General features: G+C 42.1%; 1 protein-coding gene across 2 annotated transcripts in view; it reads right to left on the bottom strand.

Annotated features, from left to right (window-relative positions):
- The window catches only part of fbn1 (fibrillin 1), a 66,347-nt gene that overhangs the window by 30,826 nt on the left and 12,369 nt on the right, over positions 1–23,152 (bottom strand). The window contains exons 7-26 of one of the 2 annotated variants that reach the window (XM_007563930.2): positions 16,978–17,175; positions 16,015–16,140; positions 14,399–14,524; positions 12,606–12,758; positions 12,285–12,512; positions 10,690–10,842; positions 10,491–10,610; positions 10,277–10,402; positions 8,175–8,297; positions 7,221–7,343; positions 5,747–5,899; positions 4,483–4,536; positions 4,197–4,322; positions 3,986–4,111; positions 3,751–3,870; positions 3,461–3,598; positions 2,360–2,410; positions 2,086–2,211; positions 1,772–1,999; positions 1,569–1,694 (exon numbers count right to left, since the gene is read on the bottom strand). In XM_007563930.2, coding sequence (XP_007563992.1) covers positions 1,569–1,694; positions 1,772–1,999; positions 2,086–2,211; positions 2,360–2,410; positions 3,461–3,598; positions 3,751–3,870; positions 3,986–4,111; positions 4,197–4,322; positions 4,483–4,536; positions 5,747–5,899; positions 7,221–7,343; positions 8,175–8,297; positions 10,277–10,402; positions 10,491–10,610; positions 10,690–10,842; positions 12,285–12,512; positions 12,606–12,758; positions 14,399–14,524; positions 16,015–16,140; positions 16,978–17,175 — 2,724 coding nt within the window. Of the gene's footprint in view, positions 1–1,568; positions 1,695–1,771; positions 2,000–2,085; positions 2,212–2,359; positions 2,411–3,460; positions 3,599–3,750; positions 3,871–3,985; positions 4,112–4,196; positions 4,323–4,482; positions 4,537–5,746; positions 5,900–7,220; positions 7,344–8,174; positions 8,298–10,276; positions 10,403–10,490; positions 10,611–10,689; positions 10,843–12,284; positions 12,513–12,605; positions 12,759–14,398; positions 14,525–16,014; positions 16,141–16,232; positions 16,808–16,977; positions 17,176–23,152 lie in introns of those variants that run through there. The other variant, XM_016677327.1, reaches the window with a different exon arrangement.

Below are 23,152 nucleotides of genomic sequence, written 5' to 3' on the forward strand. Positions count from 1 at the left end.
CCCACTGTTCCTGTAAAGTTAGGAGCATGAAACTGACCAAACCCAGATTCCTCAATTTGTCGCCCAAGTGAACTCATCTCCTCTGCTCCAGAGTGCTGCTGCGGCGGCATGCTTTGCACAACTTCATCTGGTTCTGCAAATCGGTTCTACTGAGCTCTTGAGCTGATGTGAAAGTCAAATGAAGTTTGGAGGCTTATGGCCGTTCACTCTGCAGATAGTCGGTGACTTCTGCACAGTGCGGACCTCGGCGTTGCTCTGTCTTCCACACTGGGATTTTTCCATGACTAAGCGAGCGAGGAAGTTTCATGACTGGACTTATTGCACAAGAACTATTACGTACTACACTGGAATTCACTGAGTACCTCCGACACTGTTTGTTGACGCGGTCGGCGGTCTGAGTGTTGGAGTTTCTACACCTGTGGCCATAAAACTGAGTGGAAGAACTGAATTCAGTGATTTGGAGGGAAGACGCCATAGATTTGGTAAGATAGTGTATATAAACACTTCTAAAGTGGCTACTATTTGTAACTATAATACCCTGTAGGAGTCAGTTTATGCCATTACCATTGATCTACTTCTTCGATCTTATATTTTTCTATGAAACTATCAAATAGTTTGGAAAAACAAGCTGCTGTAAAATTTTACAAAAGTGTACAAGAAGAAAAAGTGGCTTCTGAATTGGAGACGAATTCTGATTTTGTTAAAAAATAGACTAACACAAAAGGCCAATGCAGGTCGTTTGCGTGCCGAGCTAATGGATCATAAAAGTTCAAATTAGCTGAGAAGAGACTGCTGCAGGACCAGAACACCATAAAGTGAAGTTAAGGAAAGATAAGGTGGCTCCTCTCTCAGATTCCTGCCCGGTCTAAAAGCTTTGACCTTTTCGATGTTAAGTCGCATTATGAAACACTTTACACTGAGAAACCAGGCTGGAGTCTCACTCACCTGAGGTAAGGCATCCCAAGCATCATTTAATCACTCGGAGCCTCTAAAACAGCTCAGAATCCATAAACTGTAAAGCCATTTAAACCTCAAGTGGTGTGAGTACATTTCAGTTCAGCAGAAACGCAGTTAACCAGACAGCATGGGACCAGCTCCAGCATATCCCCAGCAGCCAGGTTCCCATTAGACTGAATGAGCTGAGTGTAAGTAATGGCTTGACATCGCTTTACCGTGATTAGAGCTGGCAGGAAGATGGAGTGAAAAGAACTGATGAAGAAAGGCTAAAATTGTTGAAAGCCAGCCAAACTGAATAAAGTTTCAGACTCCTAACGTAAATATGGAAGCTAAACGTAGGTCTGAAGGCACTTTGAACCACTGATTTCTGAAGTTTTTACAGAGTTCCTACCCATTTTTTATTACATCAAAATGTTGTATTTTTTTCTGATTCGGATACTCTTTTGACCAGTTATAAAAGAACTGTTGAATATTTCCACAGATCGTCAGCTTTAAATGCGTAATTTGTCAAACGTAGGGTGGTGGGCGGATGGGCAGACGGACGGATCGTAACAAATGTGATGCCAGATGTTCCACATGTTTGTTCGACAGCTTTCGCAAAAGCGGCTCACCGGTACAGTTCCTCTCGTCCGAGTCCAGGGCGTAGCCGTTGTCGCAGCGGCATCGGAAGCTGCCGATGGTGTTTCTGCATCTCCCGTTAGAGCACAGAGTGTTTATCATCCTGCACTCATTTATGTCTGAGGGTTAAAGCAGAAGCCGGTGAGAGTTCGACTGCTGGGACGCCTTTTGCAGGGTTACACTCTACCAACCGTACCTTTGAGGAAGGGTCTGCCGTTGATGAAGTCCCCTCTGTGCGAGAAGCCAGGGCCCCGAGGGCACAGCTGGTTGAACTCTGGCGTGCCCTGTTCTGGACATTCATCACACTCGGGCCCCCAAGCGACACCGACGGAGCAGCAGCAGGCGTCCACCCTGTGTTTCCCTGATATGGGCGTCCCGCAGCGCTCGTCGTCGTGGGTGAGGTAGCAGTGCTCGGTGCGCAGGTCTTTCGATCACAGAATGTTAACATGCATTAGACATCTGAATTTAAATAGTACACACATCATTCGGTGACAGAACGAAAAGGTTTACCAATGCACATCCTTCCGCTGATGTCAACAGTCATCCCTGGAGGGCACTGACAGAAAAAGGATCCCTGTGTGTTGACGCACTTGCCATTTATGCACACACCCGGAAACACTTGACACTCGTCCACATCTGAGAGTCAGCCGGGAGAGAAGGGGAAGAAAAAAGAAAAAAAAAAAAAAAAGCAACATCGAGAGCCGAGCTGAGTGCTCCACATTACTGAACTCAAAGGTAAAACCACAATGTTCTGCATCATGAAGTCCTGACAGCAGCCCATTACCTTCACAGTTATTTCCTCTGACTCTGGCAAAGCCTTTTCCGCAGATTGGATCTGAAGGGAGGAAGGGGTACAAGGCAACACAAGTCATTAGTGGTGTCTGATGAAAACAAAGAGGACACTGCAGGTTGATGAAGTCGATGTTAGTCAAAGTGACCGTTCTGTTCACTATGAGAGCCACGCAGCTTTGCTTTTTGCAGTTTTAGTTGTTTTAAACTGGGTTAATTGCTGCTGTAGATATGAGCCAGGTTAGGAAATAAGGCTTGAAAACCCACAGGTTGTAGTGATATACAGTGAAAATACTATTTGTCATTAAAAATGTGGTTGTTATATGGTAATTTATAAACTTGTTACTATGAAATTACCTAGAAAAAACAGTGAGGATTCCAGATAGTCGAACTAAAGTTAAATTTGTGTTGATAATGAGGGAATATGATTGATTCACAGCAACTATTTGGTAATAATAAACATTGTTAAAAATGATACAGTAATTATGCTGAGAGACTATAAAAAAAGAAAATTGTTACTCGATTGAACTTTACAGCATCTAATTTAATATGAAATCATTTTGATAACAAAACTATGTCACCTAAGTATTATTTTTGTATTAATTCAGTTCAATTTAATTCAGTTTATGTGTATAGAATTTGATTATTATCACTAAGCTTTGACTTCACTGTTCTTCCCTGGTGGTGAATATGGAAACTTTATATAAGAACGGTTAGCAGAAACGTCCACACAGATCTAAAGATAAACATGTAACAGTGACAGAAGTGGAAAACATATTTCTAAAGAACAAATCTATCTTTTGCTATGCATAAAACACTTAGAAATTGTTCAAACATGATTTGTTCTACACAAGCCCGGGCAAATAACTGTGAAAAATGATGTAGATATGATTCATACTGTGTGTGCTAGTCCACCTTTTCAGTATTTCAGTATCTTCTGATGCAGAATATACATGTGTTACATTAGCTGCTGGTTCGTCAGGCACCACACAGTGGAATATTTCCTCAATCGACATCCAGAAAAAAAAACGTCAGTTCCCAGCTAGCGGTGTTGCGCAGACAAAATCCTAGACATCATGAAAACACAGAAAATCACCTTTTTCACATTTAGCACACGGACTGTTCCAGGCTTCTCCCAGCGTGGCGCAGCAGTGCGATTTCAGGGTGGCTCCGTTGATTTTGACCTCACAGCTATTGTTGACTTTCTTCAGCCAGCAGGTGCTCTTAGTCGTCTCTGTTTCATGAAAGAAAATCTCGTGGTGAACAAAAATACTTTGATGTGTAGGGGGTGGGGGGCGAAAGTGCACGTTTCATTTCAATGGATTTGATTTCATTTCAAAGAATATTTGTGGTTACGGCGCTGAAATAAAGCCACTCTTTGTTTACCGATGCACTCCAGTCCAGTGCTGTCCAAGGTGCTGCCCACTGAACACGAACACACGAAGGAGCCCTGGCTGTTGATGCAGTCTCCGTTGATACACGGGGAAGAGTCACACTCATTCACATCTGTGGGCACAAACACATATTCACTATCGTACAGAGAAAGAGATTATATGTATATATATATATGTGTATATATATAAAACGATGCTTTGCACCAGGGATTGAGAATTGTTCTGACCTTCACAGACGATGGTTTCGGTATCAAAGCGATATCCTTTTGGACACTGGCAGGTGAAACTCCCGGGAGTGTTCCTGCACAGGCCGTTGTCACAGAGCAGCCTGTTCACTAAACACTCGTCAATATCTGAAGGACAAATCAAAAACAAACACACGCCATCGGTTTTCTCCTCCTGGCTTCTGCTAGCGCACGTTTACTGAAGTTCACCTACCAACGCAGTTTTTGCCCGTGTGGTCCACCTCGAAGCCGTCGTTGCAGTTGCATTTGAACGACCGCAGCATGTTCTCGCAGATCCCATTCTGACAGATGTCGGGGTCGAGGGCACATTCGTTTATATCTGAGAAGGCAAAGAACGACCTGCTGAACACGTGAGTGGGAGTGATCGGATCGCGAACCACTTTCAGCTCAAGCAGCACTGCCTGTCGGACATGCATTTGGTCGCGATTTTCTTTCAACCGGGACAACAGTTCAGGACAAGCCTGCGTGCTTCTCCTCACCTCTCCCGTCGCCCGTCGTGCCGGAACCGCTGGGACACAGAGCCAGAAACTCAGCTGCAAAACAAAACACAAACACGCACTGGATGAAATAATTTACATGTAAGAAAACACAGCTTTTACCAGAGTTTAAGAAAACGCAAGGACATTTCGTACCATGCCATTATCCATTTACATGCATTCTTATTTTGCTTCAATGTGCATAAAGCACCTTTTATGTGGCATTTCTCTGGTGTCCTTTAATTTAAACTCTTTAACTGGCAGGACTAATGAGAGGCAACTAAACAAATTATATTGCAGCGCAAGAAACACGAGATATACCCAGCTGTGTCTTCTGTTTCATGACCAGATGACTTGTCTTCCAGTCAATCTGAGCAGGTGAGCTAACACTGAACAATAGACCTGATTTCTAGAGTGCATGTAAAACCTTTTTATAAAAGTCATTATAGAGTCTACTGCCCTGATGGTATTCCATATTATAGACAGTTATTGAAAAGTTAATTTATTTTCATTAATTCAATTTACTGAGTGAAGCCAGTTATATGGGTTAATTATACACAGGCCAATGTTTTCAAGCCTTTTCTGTTAATTTTTCATAGCAATTCATAGTGAACAACTTACAGCCAATGAAAACATGACGCTAAAGATTAGAATATTACATCAAACTGAAAAAAAAACAGTTTTTGTGGGCTTTATGAAAACTGTTTTTATTATCCACTTAAATATTATTAGGAGATGCTTTTATGAAGATATAATGTATACGTTTTTACAAAGAATTATGTTTTTTCTTAATTTTATTACAAAATGCCATGTCAAAGACTATTTATATATTGGCAATTACACCATGTACAATTAATTACATGATTAATTGTACATGTGAACATACAAAAAAAAACGGTGCGTTGGTAATACATGTTTGAGTTCAGCGCAATTCATCCTTTATTTTTAATGCTCAGCTAAAATAGGCCTACATATAAACTTATATAATGTCTTAAACACAAATTCAGATACCAAAATGACTTTTGCTTTTTAGTCGAATATAAACCAGTTTTAGCCTGAGCGTCTTTGAAGCATTTAGACATCGTTTGGTTGGATTTTCAACAGGAAAATGCTCACTGAGGACTGTTTCATCTGGTAATGGATTCTAGCGGCTCTGATTTGAGTAAAACTGATTAAACGCGCCGTGAAAAGAATGCTTTCGAAGTCTGTCTGAAGAAGGATCGGGTATAACACATGTACCGGGGAAAAGAGATTTAAGTTTCCATACCGGAGCTCTCTGGTGGGCAGGGCTGGCAGGGCTCTCCATAGGCGTATGCCGTGTTGGCACAGCAGCACTCGGACTTGGTCACCGCTCCAAATAAAGGTCGGACACACTGCCCGCGCTTGTAGCCACCGTAACAAGAACTGCGCATATGTGTGTCTGTTTTGGAGAAGAACAAAAACATGACGGCATGTATGTGAGAAACCAAAACTGAGGAGAAAAAATGAAAAAAGATCCCAAAAGCGGATGAAAATAGACCAACACGGAGGGAGAAAAATGGCAACAGTCAGCAACTCCAATAAACATTCAGACTGGTGAAAACAAATGGCTGTTCTATCCGCACTCTCCCTGGGTTTAAGGCATTCTCCTGCACTGATATCATCTTAACGAGTACCCACCCGGAGAACAACAGCGTTTCGACATGTCTCACAAAAAATAATGCAGTGTCATTTTGGGAAATGCTGGAATGTTGAAAACATCGAGGCAGAAAGAAGTTCTAGTTTTCAATAAGCTCTCAACTAGACTTGAGCACCAAGAGGCTCGAAAGCAATCAATTCAGACAGTTGGCAGAAATCGTTCTTGTCTTCTTCTTATTAAGCTTCTCTTGTCTAAAAAGGAATAGTCGTAAATTTTAGGATGCATTAATTTTAGTAGAGAATGACAAAAAAAACAACAACACTTGAGCAGATCTGCTTATACGTCTGAAATATCCTGAGCTATCGTTGGGCTCGGAAGAAACCGATTCTGTCTACAGGTGCACCGTTTGTTATGAGAGCTCAAATAGTTATTTCACTCTGTGGCATAAAATTACATTCGTTGGATGTCAGAATCAGCAGGAGATTTATTTATTTTCCTCACCGTAGCATCTTGAGGGATTAAATTGGCCATAAAATCAAATTTAACAACAATGGTGAAACCTGTTCACTTGTTCATGCACTGGCAGATCATCTCATCTAGTTTAGGGAAATGTTAATCAGGGGGGAAAAAAAGGTAAAATTCAGTGTTAGAAGTCACAAAGAATTAAAACTGTGTACTGATGCATCAGATAACAGTTTAGTCAGCAGTGACTAAGCAACTAGAGAAACACAAACCTCCAGCAGAAAAACATTTACTCATCCGTGTTGACAGTAAAAAGCCTAACGAGTTGATGGAAAACTTCAACTCGTGGAGTAGTTATCTGAGCTCACAGGTGGGTTCACATCCCAGCCCGTGTTTACAGGAAGTTTGACCATTCTGGCTGTGCATCTGTAAAGTATGGTAGTGACTCTGTGAAGGTATTTCACGGTACGGTAAACACTTCAGAATATCAAAATTGGACATTTCTTGCAAGTAGAATAAGTGTGACTGAACTGCATCAATCATTTTAGACAGTGCAAGAGACTCATTTTAACCAGGGAAAAGATGTAGTGTCAGATTTCTGCCTGCCGTATTTATTTTACAGTGAAGGAAATGAATCAAAACTTGTAGCATGGCGGCTCACCAACACAGACTCGTCCATCCAGGCCCACCGCCATCCCCGCCATACACTCGCAGCGGAACGATCCCTCTGTGTTGACGCAGTGTCCGTTCATGCACATGCCCGGAGTTTCGCACTCGTCAATGTCTGCAAACAGAAACAGAGCATTTGTTTTCTTCCCCTCTTATTTCTGCAGCAAAAGTCTCAGCGGCACCTGCAGCATCTCGCCGCTTAACGGCAGTCACAGTCATAATTCCCAGCAGCGATGTGGCCTGTGTGCCATTTTGTTTATGTACATGTGACCTGAGCCAGATTTTACTGAAACACAATGAACCCCTCCGCCCGCCCTTCTCTCCCCCGGGATCCTCTTAAGCTACACATTTCATTTGTGACTGCATACATGAGCACACTTCTCCCACGCCCTTGTCCTGTTTGCTTAATCTAATATGACTTGATGCACTCAGCGTCTCTGAGATCAAATGGCTGTATGGCGAGTTAACCCTGGAAAGACACATTTGAAGAGAGAATGTTTCCCATTTATCTACAGGGCATGTACATTTCTTTCTCTTTTTGTTGTTGCATCTGATAGTGTCAAGAAAAAATATGCATATAAATCTGTTCAAGGAATTCTATAGTCATTTTGTTGTTTTAATGTTAGAAAGAGGCCAGATGTGTTTTCTCTTCGCTCCAAATAGGTTTAGATAGGCTGCAACAGGCAGAGTTAGGCAGGAAAAGGCAGATCCTGATTGCCAACATGTCCAGCTGTCCTGACAGGAAACAAAAGGGGTTTTTTTCTCCAAGACATTTAGGGGGATTTTTTTTATTTAGTTTTTTTTACTTTTTACCCCGTCTGTTCAGACTCACTTAACAGCAGCAATAAAATACCAGAGAGTCAGCCACCCAGCAAACTGCACGCTATGCAAGAGGAAAAACTGAGGGAAACTTTCAGCTGAACAGTAAACCGTCTCACCAACACACCTACACACATGCGTCCGCTGGTGTCCAGCAGGAACCCGGGCTTGCAGATGCATTTGAAGCTGCCGTCCTCGTTGATGCACAGTCCGTTGAGGCACATGTTTCTGATCAGACACTCGTCCTGGTCTGTGGGAAAACAAGAGGTTGTCAGCGGAGCCTCCAGGTAACGTTATCTGAATGAGGCCGAAGATCCAGCCAGCTGTCCGACCGGCTGGATCTTTGGGGAAACTTGCCTATTTTCATCAGTCAGTGGGCCAAAGTTCGGTCAACTTAGGCAAATCACCATTTAACAACAATCCAACAGGTCAAACTAGTAACATACACTAAACCTATGAGTAATGTAGCATGGTTACCTAACAAACTTGAAGGTTTTGTACGGGGAGAGCTGCGGTACCAGCAGAGAAACAGTTTTACACAAAAAGGCTTCAACCACTGTGCCGCCTCATGGTTCCACATATTTTCTTTACAACGTGTTTGCCACCAAACCTGCTTGCTTGATTGCATGTAAAGTGAAAGTAAAAACATCCAGAAGATCAATAATCAAGAATATTTTAATAGAAAGTTCTTAAAACCCTCATTGGTAATACAAGCATGTAGAAATTTTAAACCAACACATTAGTAAAATCTTTTTTGTAAACACCGTTGCTCCAATAATAATTTGTCTAATTAGATCAGAGGGCAAAATAGCTAAAATAAAAATCAAAACTGCAAGAGTTGTCATTTAAGATAAAAGCTACAAAGAAACTCCAAGTTTTCAGCTTAATGCGTGAAAACTTGGAGTTTTGATGGCCAAACAGGCGGAAATGCTGAAACGTGACCTTTTTGTTTTGTGGATAAACCATAAGTTTTTACTATGTGCTGACTTAGATATTATATATTTTCTGTAAATATCGGATGTTTAGAAGGGAAGCACAGAGATGTAAGATGCTACTTAAAGCAGATGTATCCAGAGTCAGTGCTCAAGGTCTGGTGACCTGAATGTTTTAGTTCTTCTCTTGGTTCAACACACCTGAATCAAACAACAGCAGGTCTTTGTAGTCCGAGAGGTTAGAGTCCTTGTCAAACGGCGTTTTGACTAAAGTACAAAGGGTTGGAGTCCCAGTTGACGGCGTCTCAACTAAAGCTCTACAGCTTTTTATTTCTCTTTCTCACTGTTAACATTTTAATTAAATCTCTTTCTCTTTCTCACATGCTGTTTTTATTTTAATTATGAAAAGCACTTTGAAATGCCATGCCGCTGAAATGTGCTACACAAATAAAATTTGATTGATTTTGATTGATTGCAGAACTTTGTGGACTTTTAGGATCAGCAGAGTTTGGGCAGAGACTCATCTAAAACTGACATGACGTACAGCAGCCCTTGACAACTGGAGCTGCACAACCGTGATTTACAGGAAGCAGTATTTTCTATGGTATGTCGAGGCATGTCTGCGGTTCATTCAGAAGGTTTGGTGGGAGTGAAAGAGACGGAGACTTTCAGCAGATGGCAGTAAATGAAATGTATGTTACAAAGTTGCTCTGTTTTATCATTTTTGGATTTCAGTCTGTCACTAGAACTGTTGGATTTTGAAAATCTCAAAGTTAAGAGTCATCATTTTGTAAGGAATGCACACAGACACTACTTTGATTATGGTTTTTGATAATAAAAAATGACAATGCCAGCAGCGTTTTAATGCTTTGCATTTAGTTGTTGGATAAAAACTAACAGACTGTTGAACCAAACAGTCTGTTTAGCCTCATATAAAACATCGAGGCAGAAAGAGAGAGTTGTGATGCAACTAAAATCCAAAACATTCACATTAAGCCTACATTATAGTCTTGGATAATAAGGGATTTCACAGACAGCACAGATAGTGCAAGTATTTCCATAACATTAATTGCTCTGGCAAAGACTTTTGCATGTCCTCTAAAGCTCATTGAGCTGAAATCCTCATAAAATTGCCAGCATGATCTTTTAAAATCCCACCCACTCTATTCCAGACCCCAAACGAATCCACGCTCCATTAAAAATAAACGTCACATCTACTGCTGCAACCATTAAAGTGAACCACCCTTTAAAATCTGGCTCTGCTGCGTAAAAAAGTAGATCTCACAAACTGACGGACCTTGACAATTTTTGCCATCTGCTGAAATTTCGAATCCGGCGTTGCAGACGCAGTGGAAGCTGCCTTCGGTGTTCACACAGCGCCCGTTGTTGCAGATACGCCCGTTGGCGACGCATTCATCCAGATCTGCAGGCAGCAAAACGCACAGTAAACACACGAGGCTTCTTAAAGCGTACGCCTGCGCTTCTGCGGGATGGGCCAGTGTGGGCATCACCTCGGCACTCCGTCCGAGTCGCAGTAGTCTGGAATCCGGGAGGACACTGGCAGATGTAAGAACCAGGGGTGTTCATGCATTCACCGTGCGGACAAGGACTTCTGTCGCACTCATCGTCATCTGTAGAGCAATCACTGGGCTTCAAAAAGCTTTCTCGTGTAAAGCAAACCGGAAAAAAAGGCAGTTCAGCGGTTCTTACCGATGCACTCGCCCCTGGTGTCCAGCTTGAATCCCATGTTGCACTCGCAGCGATATCCAATCCCCAGCATGGGAATACAGCGGCCGTTCAGGCAGAGGTTACGGAACGCCTGGCACATGTTGGTGATATTCTGTGTCTGGATGATAACAGGACCTGACAGAAACAACACATGCATTCAACAACTGGTGATATAAACATTGTGTCATTCTGTACCAAAAAGCATACAGACAAAGTAAAAGGTTGTTGAATCCAGGGTGCACAGAGTTCAAGTTTCTGAGGATGTGCAAGCTGAAAATGAATTCATGAATTCTAAAACAGCCCATTATGAACATGGCAACTCAGAAATAAAGCAATCAAACGAAGCAAACATACTTACATCAAGCAAATGTGTTTGTTATCACGAGTCGAGATGAACGATTATGCATTCTTGAAATAAATTGCAGTATTTTGTCTCTATGAAGTACTTTAAATCCTATGTTCATAAGACAACTAGTCTCCAATTTTGTTTGCCCAAAATTCACAAAACAAAATAAGTTGTTTCACACAAAAACAGCTTCAGGACTTTTTAACACATTAAATTGTATCTGAAATGTGAAATACGGTTTTCCGTCCACAATTGCATTCACAAAAAAAAAAGAGCAGGTTTCTTTATATTTCTACGATTAATCATTTTTGATATAATAAACATGGAAAACTTTAAAGAGGAAAAATCACATCGAACATTAATCAATGTCTACTTCCTACTGATACCTTCAGGAAAATTAACTATTTGCTCACAACACATTACCGGCTAAGCTAAAGATCAACGCTCTTTCCTACAACTAGTGTAGGAAAGAGCGTTCTTACGGAACGGACCTGGAATATCCAGAGATGATAAATTACGTTTCTAATATGAGCTGCCATATGAATCCGCCTGCTACTCTCACACAAAGACCAGATCATGTAAACCATGTCTGATCATTAAATTAGACACTGACTTTTAGCCAACATGGAAACTTGGCCAATAAACACTTCTTCCTCTCCAACAACTAAGAGCTTAAATATGTGAAATCTTCCCCATAACATTTAATCCTAACTAAGAGTGTCTGCTAGCTGTCCTTTTGGCACATCCAAACGCGTTTTAACGTAAAAGAACTTGCACAATTCACCGTCAAACTTTAGACATAGAAGTAGTTCAGCATTGCACCAAATAATGATTTCTAAACAATTTTAATAACATCAAATAAGATAACCTCCATGCTCCCCTGTCTTGTCTCATTTCAGAGAGTGTAACGCAGCTGATGGCTTTTCTATAAGCAGAACAATCGAAGAACGTTTTGGAAACAAATGTGGACAGAAGAGCAAAACGTCTCCAGAGACGGAAGGCTGGTTCATTTTACATTCATAAAATAATTCAGAGTTGCACAAAATTGTAATGTGTTGTCTTAAGGATGATGTCAAATGTTTATAGAACACTTTTAAACATATTCTGCCCATAAACCTTTAATACTTTTACCTGTTTTATGATCTCATATGCCTTCTAGTTCGCTAGCTTAAGCAAAGTATGAAACGCTCTTGGTCCATTTTTCTTTTTTTGTGAGAAAACCAGAAAGCACCTGAAGGAGGAGGAAGAGGTACTGGTGGGTGATACGGCCCTGGACCTTGGCCTGGAGTCACGACCGGTCTTTGAATTGGGATGTGGATGGGAGTTTGACCAGGAACTTGACCAGGGACTTCTCCGGGAATTGGGATTGGGTAGATGCTGGGTAGGTCAGGGGTCCGACCGGGAATCACCACTCCGTTGTTAGAATCGGTTACCTGGATGCACAGTCTCTGGAACTCCTCTGCGATCACAAATCACAATTACAAACAAAATGTAAGTAAAATATTTGGGTTATTATTTCTTTGAGATCACGCGAGCTCATTCGAGACTCCACCTGTTCCACGAATGGGGCACATCTCCGGCGTGGAGCCGTCAGACCAGCAGCGCCCGCTGTCACAGCAGCACTGCATTTTAGTTATCAGCTGTGAGTTTTGGCTGGCGCAGCGTCCGTCCACCAGGCTTCCGTAGCAGTATCCGCCGCGAGCGTCTGTGAAAAACGACACGGCGTGAAGCGAGTTAAACAAATCGTGCTGCATGATCACCACCCGCGCTGTCCGCATGTTGGGAAACTGGCAAGAGTAGAATCAAACAGAGGTCGCCGTTTCAGACTTTCCATTGTTTGGGGATGGAGGTAACTTCCAAAAGTCATCAATTCATCTTTTATGGGAACTTTCTCTTCATTCTGCAGCTTCTGGCTCATTGCTCCAGCATGAGTCACACTGTGAAGTTGCCTATCAACATAAAAATTCCCGTTGTGTTTCATAGCCAGCTAAACCCATGTGCTCCAGCACGGAGCCATATTCCATCACCTTATCGTTGGTTAATTTGAACAATTCCAGGTATGCATGAAGTGAAAAATGCACATTAAAAAGAAAAAATCTGTCCTTCAGGGTCTAGACTTGTAGCGTTGCTGCATGGGAAGTAGACTGAAATGTCTGGCACTGCAGCGTTTTGGCACGGAAGACTCAGACATTCCTTCCAAGCATGCTCTCCTGAGGGGGGTAATGCGAGCGTGTGTTTGCATATGTTTCTGTGTGCATGCATGCATGCGAGTGTGATAATGCGCTCGAAGGTCAAATGGATTATTCCAACTCGCATTCTTCCCTGGTCTGTTTTGGTTGAAACCGAGCTTAAGGAGGGACTTTTTCAGCTTTTCTGGAAATCATCATCGCAGTTCCGGTGGACTGACAGTCAAACGCACGCACATTTCTCTTCCTCCAAAAGTCAAGCTCGTCTTACCTCACTCATAATATGTCATTTTTTTCCCCCCAAAGAAAGCTTAAACTTGTCTTTTTTATTGTTTGCTTCGAGGAAGCCAGTGTTTCTTAGTGTTACCTAAAACTGTCTGAAGGTTAATCAAAATCTTTCTCTGAAATTTGTATGCTTTTTTTTTTTTTAATTGATTTCCAATCCAATCTTTAATCTACTACATGTCAGATTTTAGGGAATAAGTCTTTGGGATTCAGTATAGCACTGCTAAGTGATTACATTTTGTCAACTGTGCTACCTTTGGTCCTTTTCATAGGAGGTTAGGGTTAGATAATGGAAACTTAATTTGTTTCTGGAGAGAATTCTGGTAAAAAAAAGAAAAGAAAAAAGCTTAAAGAACAAATTTAGTTGGCTCTTAAGATTATCTCTCAACTTTTTAAGTGTGAATCAAGTGGGGGAAAAAACAACAAAAAACACTTTTCAGAGAATGATTTAGCACTGGACTACAAATTAAGGAAAACAACAGCAAAAACTTTAAAAGAAAAACCTGAAAAACTATTCCCGAAGATCACTTAAAACAATAAAAGTCTAAAGATGCACATATATAAAACAAATAAAGAGTGACCAAAGACTTGTGCACAGTACTGCAGTCCATTGTTGTGGAACTACAGACAGGCACTTGACTACTGACCTAAATTCTTCCAGATGGAACGATGGATGCGTTTCAATTTTTTCTTCCCTAAGTGCCAAACATAGGACTCATGGAAAAAAGAAAGAGGTTGAAGCATCACCTTCCTGACTGAAGTGTTTTATTTTCTGTGTTTGAGTTGCCAGAGACAAACGAAGACAAAGCGGGCGACACAACAAAACTGTTTGTCCTTTAATGGGACACGAGAGTCGGTGTGACCTGGAACTCACCCAAACACCTGGATCCATCGACAGAGGTGTAATATCCCTGCGGACACTTGCAGAAGTAGCTGCCGACGGTATTGTAGCATTCACCCACGCCACAAAGACCAGGAATGTTCGAACACTCGTCCAGATCTGCGAAGAGGAGAAGATGGAAACGAGACATGGTCACAGGATATTAAATCCAAAGGCAGATTCTCTCCTGTGCGAGCAAAAAAAACTCAACTCTCCTTGAAGCGCTCAAAATCAGACACGGCACTGTAACTTAGACGTGTTTCAAATGTGTTTTACACAGTCCAGAGGTTTTCCGGCAATTATTATTGGGCATAAAATAGCACATATTCTCTCTGAAGAAGAGTGCCAGGATAACAGATTTAAAGCTGGTCTGGAAATGATCAAAATTTATGCGCTTCAGAGCCAGTGTTTCTCACAGACTTACTGTTTTATTCAAGTCGTGACGAAGATGGAAATATCTAACACATTCTGGGTCGTTCCGAAGCCAAATTTGAGATTAATAAAATAGGGTGGAATTAAAATAACAATGTCCAACAAATCAGTTTTATCTACACGTACATAAAAACTTTATCGTTTCCATGTTTTTCTTATTTACAGTTGAGAAAACCCCACAGCGCAACGAGGGGCAGGCAATATGGCCTTAAAGTTTTTTTCACGATATTTTGTGGTAATATTGTCGTAATATTGGGGTATCTATTACTTCTTTTGTAGTTGACTGCCTTGCTGTGACTGCATGGCACAACAATTGTTTCCCAACAAATACAAATATTGCTCTTGAAACCATTTGTAATTGGTTTGTTTAGGACACCAGTCACACAAAGAAATGTGACTGGTTTCTCTGTTCACACTGAATGCATTTTATTAGTGTTTTATTTTATTTTATTGGTATTTATTGATACTCTCAATGGGGGAAAAAAAAGTCGAGAAAATAAAGAAATCTTGACAATATGAGCGGTTTTGGTTTTTTAAATTATTATCTGGAATTCATAATGACAACAATAAATCTAAATTCTTATCATGATAAGAAATTTATCACAAAAAAATGATAAGCGGTGCGATAAATGCCCTTAAGTACGACACATATCTGCCACTACAGGTGACACAACCAGGTTCAAGTTTTCTTCCCAACAGAGCCGGATCCATTAGGATAGTTTTCCCCTTAAATAAATTAAATCAGCATTTCAAAACTGCTTTTCTGTATTTTACTCAGCTTAAATTTGCCTGATTGGAAATATTTTTAGTACGACAAACAGTGAAAACAGATGGTCTGTACTGTAACTATGAGGGAACTTTAATATAGAGCAAAATGATAATAAAACCAGCTTTTCTCCAAAACCTCAGCTTTAAGAGCGGTAGAGCTGACAGAAAACTGACTGCTACTCTGGTTTAATTAAACTTATTTTAAGGGAAAAGTGTGTGGTCTTTTCCCCACAAAGTAAAAACCCAAATACCATTACTGAGATGAAGTAAGCCACAGAGACGGATGTGGTTCTCTCTTAACGTTGAGGCTCTTTTAAATATTTCTTAGTGTACTCTGTCATTCAAGCTGACTCTGAAAGTCAGTCGGTTCACGTGATCCTCACCACCACGACGCAAAGCTTAAAGCTCACCTTCGCATTTCTGCGAGATCTCGTTGAATTTGTGCCCAGCAGGGCATTTGCATTCAAAGGACCCCACTGTGTTGATGCAGTTGCCTCCTTGGCAGATGCCAGGGATGGCCTGGCATTCATCCACATCTGGACAAAATAAAAAATAAAAAAAAAACCACGTAATTAATGCCTAGTTCCAATTCCATAGTTACAAAAAATGAACACATTAGGCAGCATACATCTTTTCTGCATCTGTCCTCTTTTGACTTTTCTTTGTTCGTCATCGTGATGAGGGAAAAAGAGGAAAGAAAGAGAAGATTCCCTGCAGGAGGAGCAGAAAGCGAAGCAAAGGAAAGTGAAGAAACATTAGCAAAGTATTTGAAACAGGGTGTCGAGTTTAACAGAGCGCTAAACCCTCAACCACGGAACATTACCAAGGTTGAAGGGATACCCGTCGCTGAGACAGTGCAACGGGTTTACGCCCCACGCTGATGACTCAGTTTAATTCATTTAACAATTTCGAGCAAATAAAATCAAGGAATGAGGCAGAAAATCTGCAGGACACTTTGACCTTGAGCACTCTCAAGAGTACTCCATGTTCCAGTGGGTCTCTGGCTCGGGTCCGCCTCCCCTGCAGAGGCACTGATGTTATTGGGTCTGAGGCGGCGAGGCGCAGGGCCGTCTTACCAGAAATGAGCTCTCCCACGTGGCACTGCCACTGACCCGTGTTACCAATTCTGACAGTCCTGTCACAGCGGGTGTCTGTGGGCATTCCATGCACATGTGGGAGGCACTGCCACCCACCCAATTTAACCCAATTAGAGCTAATCCTCTGTAGCGGGGGCCGAGGGCATGACAGAGAAAAAGAGGGGAAGAGTCGGAGGAAAAGCGAATTAAGATACAGAGGGATAGAGGAGAGACGGAGGCAAAGAAACTGAATGAGAAAAAGAAACAAGAGATTCCGGCTTTATGGACAGACTTTACCTTGGCACGCCCCGGTGCGGTGGTTTGGTATGAACCCTCTTCGGCAGGGGTGAGGCTGAGCGGGGCACATCTCACAGGGGTGACCCCACGCCCGCCCGACTGTGGCACAGCACAAGGTTTTTGTGCAGACGATCCCTGTGAGCTGGCCTTGGCACATCTGGTTGTTCACGGAGGCAAAGCATGGCCCGGTTCTGTAGTCTGCCAGGAGAAACCAACAGTATATTTTAACTCAAGATGTGTAGTTACCTCTTTACCTTCAGGTTATAACCAGTGGGGCATGTTGACACAACAAAAGCCCATCCAAACTGTATAAGAAAGCCAAAGGAATATGTTAGTGGGACTGAAGTTGGACTTGTTGAATTATGTAGCCGTGCCGTAGACGGTAGAGATCCAACTTTAGAGTTAGGAGAAAATTCTCCTGGGGAGAAAAGCAAACAGCTACTCTGAGCAGGGCCATATAAGAGCAAACTCCTTCCACCCACAACTACTGAAAATGAGAATCTTACTGCAGCTTGACTGAACTACCAACTAAATAGTTTTTTTAATCTCAGTCAATATTTGATTAGAGTTGTAATTGTAGTTTGTTGTAGTATTTTCTCAACCTAAAAAAAAAGCCATTTTCTGTCTGGTTAAGCCATTGAAGAAACCTCCCACGTTTTTAAATAGTATATCTAAGTATTTTTGGCACTTGGCAAGCCAAAGAAATTGTTACAAGATTAGAATGATTTAGAAGCACCGTGAGAATCCCACGAATAGATTATTAGTGTCTAACAGCAGCTAATTTAGCATATCTGCTTTCAAGCTTCCTGTCCGTCATCGTAGGGCTGCGTCGCAGTTTGAGTCTGCATTTGACACGGGGGCAAACCTCGACTCTGGATGTTTCGTTACACCCTACACCACTTCACTATTCAGACAGTAAAACCATCAAAAACCTTTTCGGTGGATTACAGGCAAACACAGTAACAATGTGAGGCATAAACAGAAGCGCTCAGCCTGAATCCCACTTCTGCAGCGCGCTTCCATCAAGCGTGATGAAAGGGCCACAGATTGTACAGGAAGGCACTCTGTAATGAACTCATTCTCTGTTCTTGACATTTGAACTGGCCAGACTCTCAGGTGCATGTAACATTATAACATTGCACTTGTCTGTCTGTGTTTGAGAAAAACCAGAGAAAAAGAGGAGTTCTGGGAAACCTTAGAAGACAGCTGCAGAATGTAAGTACCACCTAAAAATGTGTGATCTAAGGGTGATTTCACAACCATAGCTTGTTTTCCCCACGTTTGCGATGAAACTCAGAGCTAGGTAAGATACAACCTGGTGTGTTTTTCCCCCACCCGACTCAGATAATATCTATGAAGCTCTCGCAGTTTGCTAAAGCAGCAACGTCAACACTTGGTGTGCAGACATTCAGCAAATCAGTCCAAATCAGCTGATGAGTTTGCTAACTTGTTGCTTTTTGGGAGGGGGGGGGATGATCAAGAAAAATCCAAGCGAAATCCAAACCTGTCACTGCGAACCACATGAGAACAAATGTAAATGCAGGGAGCATGTACCGTGCTGTAAACTAGTGAAAAAAACCATTCAATACTATCATTAGTGTGTTTCTGGCTATTTTCCAGGTAAAATTAGAAGCATACTGAACGATTATGAGAAGATGCATAGGAAAGAGTGCGTCGCCACTGTTTGTTGGCTTGGTTACTCTACCGCATCCCACAATGCAACACATACCTGACTACGGCAAGGCGCTTAGATCAAGCTTGCACCCGGTAGCTGCGTCTGCGTCGGATTCACACGAGAGGCCATGGGCCGCTCTAGAGTTCGTTTGGAAGCATACCGAGCCCACCTCCTCCAAATGGTCCGGGCACACAAACAAACCACACCAAGGAGGGAAAGGAGCCAGAGTTCGTTTTAAATGGGCAAAACGCCTCAGGTGTGAGAACTGCCCTACGCTGCTTCAGGCCTTGTGTTGTGTCTAGCGGCAGAGCCGGGTGGGAGGCACATGTATCGTGTAGTTTGGAGAACTTTTATTTTTCCAGTGATACAAAATATAGGGGATAAGTTTTTAAAGTCAGCAGAGGCTGGCTGGCAGGGTGTGTTTCTGGAACACAGAAGGTGATTTCCACACTAACTACAACACCCCAGAGGTAAAACTAAATGGCTCACAACAAATATGATAGTGTGAAGAAAGTCCCTCCATCAAGACCACTCTCCTCTCCTCCCCTTCAAACCGGTTCAGATCTCATTCCCCTGAGCCAGCGGCTGGTATGCATTTGTGCTCCCCTTCCAAATGCCACTCCTTAGCTGAAAACTCCCAGTCGATTTGACAAAATCGCAGCGTTTTATCGGGTGAGAGATTTGGGAAGATGGTAAAACACCGATAGCGGAAAAGACAGACGAGGAAAAACACATCAATCCCCAAAAACAATCTGGCCGCGATCCAAAGGCAAAAATCATTTCCACATTTCAGAGCTCGCAGCAGACAGCAAGAGGGAAGAGGGAGACCGGCTCCAACAGCACAGTCATTTAAAACAAACGAGACATTGTGCGTTTCCCGTGTGGACCAGGGCCCGGCCCAGGCCCGTCACGTGCACCACAGCCTCCACGGTCTCTGTGCCTCTGGCACCGGTCCTGTGTGAAACAGAACTGGGTCATCTCTCATTCTGTCCGACCCCCCTCCCTCCTGCTCAGACTCGCCTGGAGTCCAAATGATTTCTGATTTTTACTCAACTTTCCTTCCAGCCACAAGTCCGTCTCCAAACAGCTACAAAGTAGCGGCGTTTCGATCAGCCTCTACTCGTCACATTCCAAGAACTTCACACCCAATAATCAACTCAACATCTACGAAAAGATTCTTTCAATTCTAAATAGTCATAGAAAAATGAGTTGTTTTTTTTATATATATATATATATATATATATATTCTGGTTTCTTCTGATTTCTCCACTCCCAATTTTGGTTTTGGAAATTTCCCATTTTCTTTATTCCACTCATGAACAAAAAGTAAAGATGGCTGCCACTGATTAGGGCTTCCTCTAGTCTATGTGACAAAATCAAGACGTTTCAATACCAGGAGATCTCAAACCACGACAACTTTGTTTAAAATAGATCCGTATGTTTAAAGGAGACCAACGTGAGTAAGACTTTGTTAACCATGTTGCTGTTATTTGTTCAAGATACAGAAGAGTAAAGACGGACACGTCCTATCATCTCACAGACACACATAAAATCAAGAGGAAAGGAGAAAAAGTACTTCAATCCCTGTGACTCGGATGTTGTTGGTGAAACAAAATCAAAAGTACTAGCAAAATGTTACTCTCAAGACCCAGTCAAGGAAACCTAAAAACTATCTTTCTTTAACTTGACATTCAAAGGTTTTGGCTAAAAACAAATACTTTATCTCAATTGCATTTACATTTTGAGGTCTCAGCATTTGCTACAGTTTTTCCTTCCTGAATACTCAGCGCCATGACTGTGAACTATCTCCCATATGTACACTTTTTCAACTTTAAATGAACAATAGCAACAAAGTGTGTGAACAGTAAAGTTCTCATGTTAATTTATGTCGAGCACTTCAGATGTAATATTTGTTTTACTGTCACACATGAATATTTGACACTAAACAGGCATATCAAAGCTCTAATTAGTGCAAGAGATTAAAAAGGACATTAAGTAGAAATATTACAAGGGGAATAAAAATAATCACGGGACTTTAAGAGTCGGTTGAGGTAAACAGGGAGAGGCAGACAGCTGTAGGGTGAAAATGGTGTCATTTCATTCGTCATCCTTCTGTGTCTTTGTCTGCTGCATACAGCTGGGGGGACCCACCCGAGTCATGTAAGTACATCTGGGAGCAATCGCACGTGTGCACACACTCACACACGCGCACACGCACACACACACACACACACAAACACACACACACAAATACACGCAAGAGCACGCACACATACGCAGAGCTGCAGCTCATTAGAGCCAGCAATAATCTCAAAACACACCACAAACTTATAGAAACGTCCGAAAGTGGAGAGCTTGTGGCGACTCCATGCAGAAATGTTTCTGCCGGGATAAATTTAGGAGTCCCCGCTTCGAAGTGGGTCAAAACAGGGTCCTGGAAGTCCAAAATATGATCTATTTATACTCACAAAAATCATATAATTTTGCGGAGTTGCTCCACATTGTGCTCGCGCACTTTTACTTTGATGCCCCTGAATAAAGATAATTTCTACCCTCGCAGCTGTGCGTGCACGAGTTCTTGCAATTTGTGTGTGTTTCCATTATTGGGTTATAAAGTCGGGTGGGGTTTACTTATTGGCAGGTCAACAGATTTCTCCGTTTTCCCAGAGCAAACTAGTTGAGCATGAAGTCAAACACAGATGGAAAAGACACAAACACTTTAGTTATCGATCCACTGAGATTTGCATCAGAATAAAACAGAGGCTGACAGAAGAAAGTTGGTGAGGCATAGGAACCGAAAGCATCCCTCAGCTGGCTGACCCACTTCCCTCCGGTGCTCTGTTTGCTGACTGTTTTTTCTCTCTCTCTCTCTCTCTCTCTCTCTCTCTCTCTCTCTCTCTTTCTCTCTCTCTCTTTTATTTTATTTTATTTTTTTTGACTGAGTAGCTCACGTGTTTGCACATTTTTGGCCTGTCTTCCTCCACCAATCCCCAGTGAATTCACTGGCGTCACAGCTAATGCTTTATTTTATAGCTCCGTAGCCAAATGACTGCAGCAGGAGGAAAGAGCGATGGATGCAACAGCAGCCGGACTGCGGCCGCGTCTCCAGAAACTCCTCATTCCGGTCTAAATTGCATCTGCAAACAACAAAGAAGAGCACAGAAGCAGCAGTCAGCTGTTCCCAGTCAGCAGGTCATCAGTCACTCGGGCAGCATGCGTCTCTCTGCTGCAGTGATGTCTCCGTCCCACTTTCCTACATCCAAGAAAACCTCAGGAGTCCTGAGTGCTGCTCACCCGATCGGATCACATGTGTTTAGAAACCTCGTGATTTTGCTAATGTGATAAGATCAAGCCATAATGGAGCACAGTTCTGTAAATTGCATTAAAATCAAGTGGGGTCTGCAAACACATGTGCTTCATGCATGTGCTTGTGTTTATGTGAGAGCACAATGACTTTCCCTCAGGGAGGCGATGGATTCCGGCCAAAGAAATTCCAGAAAGAAAAGTCAGCCGAAAATACCACTGTGTCCGTACGTCGTCTACGTCCTTCAGGTCGTTTTGTTTGACCAAAATGCTAAATGAAGATGAACACGAGAGAATGGCACGGAGGAATCCCTTCACAACTAGAAAATTAACATGTTTAAAACGCAACTTTAATCTAAAAGACGGACGCACCCAAACCACGACGCTTTAAAAGTTATTTCCTGCCTCAAACGTTTTTTTTTGTTTGTTTGTTGTTTGTTTGTTGCTTTTTGTTGTTCTTAAAGGTTTCAAATAAGTTTTAAAAAAAGGGCAAATGACAGAGAAGTTTTGAAATGATTTCACTTATTAAGGGAAAAAGTGATCTAAACCAACTTGAGGTATTGTGGAAAAACTTTTAAATCATAAATTAGCTGAGATTAACCACATTTTATGGTGGCTTGCAAATGTGAACTGAAACCATTATCCACAAATAGAGAAAATATGGAACAATCTCACTTGCCTCGTCCAAAGTGTTTAATCACGATTAAACACTTCAAAAAAAAAAAAGAGAGAGAGAGACTGGGCAGAAATGGCCAAAGGTGTAAAATGTTAAAGGAACCTAAAGAAACACAAACTCCCTCATCAGACGTGTGCCAAAAGCCTCTTTATGATCCCTCAGAGTTTTCGGAAAATAGTGGATTGACAAATAAAAGTGGAACATTTTGGAAGAACTGGGTCCCAACAACACGCCGACAGTCAGACACGGTGCGGTGACGGTCTGGGGGTCGTTTTTGCTGCTTCGGGACCTGGAAGTTTTTTAGTAATTGATGAGAACGGTTGAATCTGATTTCTAGAAGAAACCGAATGGTTGACCTTAAGCACAGCTTTGCAGCAGCATGATCGAAAGGACAACAACCACAGGAAATTATGGAGAATATCAAGCCAAAAGAAAGCAATCAGGAAGCCATGCACAATGACGTAATCTCATGGGGAAAAGGAAAAAGAGCGAAAACCTTTGCCGTAGCACCGTTAACGCCG

This window comes from Poecilia formosa, unplaced genomic scaffold (assembly GCF_000485575.1).
Source record: "Poecilia formosa unplaced genomic scaffold, Poecilia_formosa-5.1.2 Scaffold153, whole genome shotgun sequence".
NCBI lineage: Eukaryota > Metazoa > Chordata > Actinopteri > Cyprinodontiformes > Poeciliidae > Poecilia > Poecilia formosa.